General features: G+C 60.3%; 1 protein-coding gene across 5 annotated transcripts in view; it reads right to left on the bottom strand.

Moving 5' to 3' along the window:
• Positions 1–132: 132 nt before the first annotated feature.
• Positions 133–5,144, bottom strand: part of KIRREL3 (kirre like nephrin family adhesion molecule 3) — a 358,997-nt gene continuing 353,985 nt past the window's right edge. For all 5 annotated transcript variants that reach the window (XM_051812422.1, XM_051812424.1, XM_051812425.1 and 2 more), the window contains 2 exons: positions 1,962–2,048; positions 133–1,046 (listed from right to left, as the gene is read on the bottom strand). In XM_051812422.1, coding sequence (XP_051668382.1) covers positions 603–1,046; positions 1,962–2,048 — 531 coding nt within the window. In that variant the 3' untranslated portion in view covers positions 133–602. The remainder of the gene's footprint in view (positions 1,047–1,961; positions 2,049–5,144) is intronic.

Raw genomic sequence — 5,144 nt, 5'->3', positions numbered from 1 at the left:
CCAGCCATTTCTGCCCCCCCGGGGGTTCCCCCAGGAGGCCATGGCACATCCAGGCTCCAGGCCAGGTCTGTGCCGGCCAAAGTGTCACCATGAAAAGCCGATGTCCCCGGGGGGTGGCCACCAGCCCAGGCGTGCCACGAGAAACACCTCTTGTATTGACCGCGGCGCCGCGATACAGCCGGAGAGGCCCTTCCCGGGGGGTCCCTGTCCCACCGATGTCCCCCCCATCCTGTCCCACGTGGCGGGACCCCCCCAAAACCCCCCCGAAACGGACTCTATAAGTATGGACACCGAACACGACGAGGGAAGGGAAGGAGCCGGGTGGGAGAGGGCAGCGGGAAGCGGAGGCGAGCGGCTGGGGGGGCGCGGTGGGGCCGGGGGCGTCCCCAGCCCCGCGGAGGGGGCGGCTCCGGCTCCCCGGGGCTCAGCGCGTCCTCGGCGGGGTTGTGCTTAGCATGTACCGGGGAGGGGGGTGGTGCTGGGCCGGCCCCCCGCCCCGCAGCCCCGCTCCGGGGGCTGGATCCGGCCTCTTCCCACCGCCGCTGCCGGCGGGCGCCACTGTCCGAGCGCCACGGAGGGTCCCGAGCGGCCCCCGGGGGGGCTCAAACGTGCGTCTGCATCCGCCTCTGCAGGGGCCGGCTGGGGTCTGAGTTTTGGGAAGAGGACTGGGAGTGGTGGGAGGAGGATGCGGAGGCCTTGCTGGCCTTGTCGAACTGCACGTAGCCGTCCTGCTTCCCGCTGCTGCTGATGCTGCTGTCGCACTGGGTGTCGAGGAAGGAGCTGCTGTCGCTCATGGAGCCGCGCTGGAACTCGCGCTCGCACAGCTCGATGGAGCTGCTGCCCATGCCCAGCACGAAGCGCTGGCTGTAGTCGTAGAGGCGGCTCTGCCCGCTCAGGGTGCTGTAGATGTTGGTGAAGGACATGCCCGTGGGCACCCGCTGCTTCCCGGCCGGGCGCAGGTCGGCGGGACAGCCCGACAGCGAGATGGTGGGGGTGGAGTGGTGCTCCTTGAAGGTGTTCACGCTGTAGTAGCCGTTGGTGGGGTCCTGCAGAGTGGGAGAAAGCAGAGGCAGGTTGGTGGTGCCTGCTCTCCCTGGGTCCTGTGGCATTTGGGGTGCCCACCCTGCCCATTCACCCAGCACGTGCAAGAATTATAGAATATCCTGAGTTGGGAGGGACCCACAGGGATCACTGAGTTCAACCCCTGGCCCCACACAGACACCCCAGCAATTCCCCCCTATCCCTCAGAGCGTTGTCCAAACCCTCCTGGAGCTCTGGCAGCCTTGGGGCTGTGCCCACTGCCCTGGGGAGCCTGGGCAGTGCCCAACCAGCCTCTGGGGAAGAACCGTTTCCTGGGATCCAACGCAGCCCTCCCCAGCTAGTTCCAGCCATTCCCTCGGGTCCTGTCACAGAGATCGGTGCTGTCCCTCTGCTGCCCCTCGGGAGGAAGCTGCAGACCCCGATGAGTCTCCCCTCAGTCTTTTCTCCACACCCTCCACCATCCTCAGAGCCCCCCTTTGGAGGACACCCTCAACCACCAACCCCTCTTACCCGCAGCAGCAATGTCCTCCCATGCCACCAATGTGTCCCACCCTGCTCAGCCCCCTCCAGATCGGGGCACAGGTGCCCCTTGCACTGCCCTCTCCTGGCACACACCTTTATGTTATCCCCCCGGTGCTGGGGCCAGGAAACACTGCCAGGGGTACCAAAGCATCCCTCCCCACACAGGGACAGCCCTCTGGGATGGACCAGCACTGGGGACATGGCCCAAGGACAGAAAGCCTGGCAGCAGCAATGCCAGGCAAGGGACGAGCTGGTCCTGCCCGGGGGTGGGCACGGGGAGCTGTGCCCGGCACCCCGGCGTGCAGACCCTCTGCCAGGAATGACCCGGGGGGCTCTGAGCCCCATCTCCTCATGGGGCTGGGGACAGAGAGGGGCCATGTCCCCATGGCCTGACTCACCTTCAGGTTTTGAAACTCCTTCTCCTCCTCTTTGAGCACCTCGAGCTGCTTCAGCACCGAATCCTGCTGGAACTCCCCCCGGTCCATCTAGGAAAGGATGCGAGGGGGGGGTCAGCGTCCCCTGGCCCCCGGCGGCCCCCGGCTGTCCCCCCCACCACCCACGCCACGTGGGCTGAGCCCCACTCCCGTCATCAGCCCCACGGCACAGGGAAGTTGTCACCAGCCGGTTGTGCCCGGGGATGCCCCAGCGGGGCGGTGTCGGAGAGCAGCGGAGCCGGAAAAAAAAAAGCCTCGCGATTCCCTGGGTTACAGGTTGTTTTTCCCTCTGTTTTGGACAAAAAAAGGCCCGGCTGATGCAGAAAGTGAATTTATTTACCGTGGTGAGGGTTGGAGCTGCACCACCTGGCCAAAGCAACACCCTCAAAATCTCCTTATTTTGCTGTTTTCCTCCCCTTCTTTTCATCCTTCCCTCCTCAGCTGAACTTGGTCACCTCAGTATTCCCTTGAAGGCTGGCCGTGATCAGGGGGGAAGGGCAAGTTGCACATTAATTACACTACGCTTTAATTACCCCTCCTTCGGCACGGGGGGCTGTGCAGGAAGCAGAATAATTATCAACCAATTTCTCAGTTGCCTTTTTTTATCTTCTCCCGTATTTATCGGGCGCATCCAGCCTGGCTTCTCTGGGATCACAGCCCCAAAGCAGCCCTCAAATCCCCTTTTATTGCCCAAATTCTCTCCTCTTTAAGGTGGTAAGTAGCTGTGGAAATTCACCCCGCGGCGCTTGCTGTTCATCTCCCGAAAGCCTTTGATGTGGCTGTTAAAGGCAATAAATTAAAGTACCTGAGTTTTCCTAGGGAAAAAAACCCTCTATCAGCCATTGATTTACCTGGATAAATACAACTGTCGCCGAGGATTAAACCAGTGCAACTAAAATGGGATGTGGAGGTTTCTTTTGCTCGGCTGGCCCCAGCGACTCCCTAAATCCCCTAAAGCATCGCAGCAAAGGCAGGGATCGGGGGTGTTAACCCAAGAAGGGTTTCACAAGTCCTGGCTCAGAAAGAAAAGGAAAATCCACTTTTCCTCCTTGGATTTGGCTGGTTTTTGGCGTGTGTGACCTGGGCGGGCAGGGCAAGACCCAGGGGTGGAGAGGGGAGAAGAGAGGTTAGAACCAAGGGGACAGTCCCGCTGGGACCAAACCTCCGTGGAATTAGTGTCGGGTTTGACGGGGTGTTTTAAGCCGTTTTCTGTAGCTCTTGCAGGGATGGTGGCAGTGATCCAGGCACTGGGATGCCCCTCCAGTCCCGTGGGGACCCTACCTGTGCCCGGGGCTGGCAGGATGCTCTGGGTCCGGCCGCACCCCGTGGCTTTGGGGGCTGCAGGGAGCCCCCATAAAGTGCCATCTCATCACTGAATCGCCAACTCCTCCACTACAGCCGGTCATTAACGTGACCTTTGTTAAACCTGCGTGGCGGCTCAGCCCCGATGCGACCTTACGGCGTTAATTAGCAGGTGCTGAGATGCTCATTAGCGTCGCTTCCGCTTTGCCGCCGCTGGGTAAACACCGGGAGGGAAGGAAAGTTGACTGAAGTTCACTTCGTCACCAGTATTAATGGGCGTTACGAAGGGAGAGCGGGAAATGCATGGAAAAAGAGCAGGAATGACCAAGTGCGCTGGCACGGGATGCTCCAGCGTCGTGCCCGGGCTATTTTTCCCGGAGCCGTGGCTTTCTCCAGCCGGTGACAGCACCAATGTGCTCCTCGGCGCTGCCCTGTACCTGGCTGGGGATGCACCCGCCTGTTAGAGCCGCGTGCCCGCCATTCCCCTCCTGCCAGCAACATTCCAATCCCGGGAATTTCGTGCCAGGACTTAATCCTGCTTGGCAGTGCCGGGCGCCAGCAGCCTTCACCATCCCCGAGCTAGCTGGGCATCGAGGTGTAACGCCCAAACCTCGCCGGTCCCTCCTGGATCAGGGTGGCTGAGGGATGCACTTCACACCACCAGCTGAAGCCACTTGCAGCTGGGATGGCGAATCCAACAGGATTCAAAATTCTTGGCTCTCTTTTGAGGACACAATATGTTCTGTAAAGTGCTGCTCTGGGTCCCTGAGCAGCCCCCAGACTGGCAGGCTCGACGTGTCTCCCCACCCCTCGCTCCGGGTGACAATATTTCCTTACAGTATTTCCTGCTAGTTGGGCAATGGGATGCCACTGGCAGCACTGGTGTGGGTCAGACCCTACAGGGTGAGGGATGTTGGAGGTGATTCCCAAACAGTGGCTTCCTCTGCTCCCAGCAGGGAGGAGACAAGCCCATGAATAAAAAAACAAACTCCTGGGAACTCCCAGCTGGACAAGGCTTTATCGCCTTCAAAGAGCAGCTCTGGCCTCGGTTGCCTGGTGATGTGAACTCCCACCATGGGTGTGTGCTGCCTATCCCAGCTGAAGCTGCACCACCTCACTCCACCCCTCCCCAAAATGTTGCTTTCGGATGGGCTGGTGCCACTGGAAGGGGTTGGCTGCACAGGAGGGATGTGTCCTGGACCTCCCAGGTGAGGCTGGATGTCGTGGAGGTGCAGCCTGGCTCTGATCCAGACCTGGATCTGCCAGCTTGGAGGTTGCTGGTGCTTCCCAGGGCTGTGGTGGCACCGGCCTCTGGGCATGTGGAGCATTTTTCAGGGAGAAAGGCAGAGAAAGGGATGCCGTGTCTGCTGGGCTGGAGGTGGGATGAGCCTCACCCTGAATGGGAATTCTGCTTCTTTGAGTTTTTCTCTTCTGCAGGGAACTGAGCTGAGCTCCTGGTTGGAAAAAGGGTCTGGTGTTGATCACCTGTGATGGCTGTGAACAAACTGGGAACAGCCCTCAGAGCAGCGGGATGGGCTTCAGGAGACAGGAATGAAAGGAGAGCAAGGAAAAGATCAACCTGTCTCTGGATTGGTTATTTGCACTGTTCCACCCCAAATATGAACCAGAGGTGATGCCTCGGTCACCCTTTTGACTTGGAATGCTCCTGCCTGTCCGTCACTTGGGGATTGTCTCTGATTGCTCCAGGCAGTGGAGGTGGCTCCTCTGGGATCCCCAGCCTCATTTCACAGGTGGGGAAACGGAGGCAGAGGGTCCAATCAGCCAGGAACGAACCCAGCCATGGTAACAGAGGCTGTGACGCCACGCCGGGGCTGAGGATGCTCC

The sequence above is a fragment of the Manacus candei genome, unplaced genomic scaffold (assembly GCF_025592945.1).
Source record: "Manacus candei isolate 608988 ecotype Guabito, Panama unplaced genomic scaffold, ASM2559294v1 h1tg000086l, whole genome shotgun sequence".
Lineage (NCBI taxonomy): Eukaryota > Metazoa > Chordata > Aves > Passeriformes > Pipridae > Manacus > Manacus candei.
This window is presented reverse-complemented; position numbering and strand designations above follow the sequence as displayed.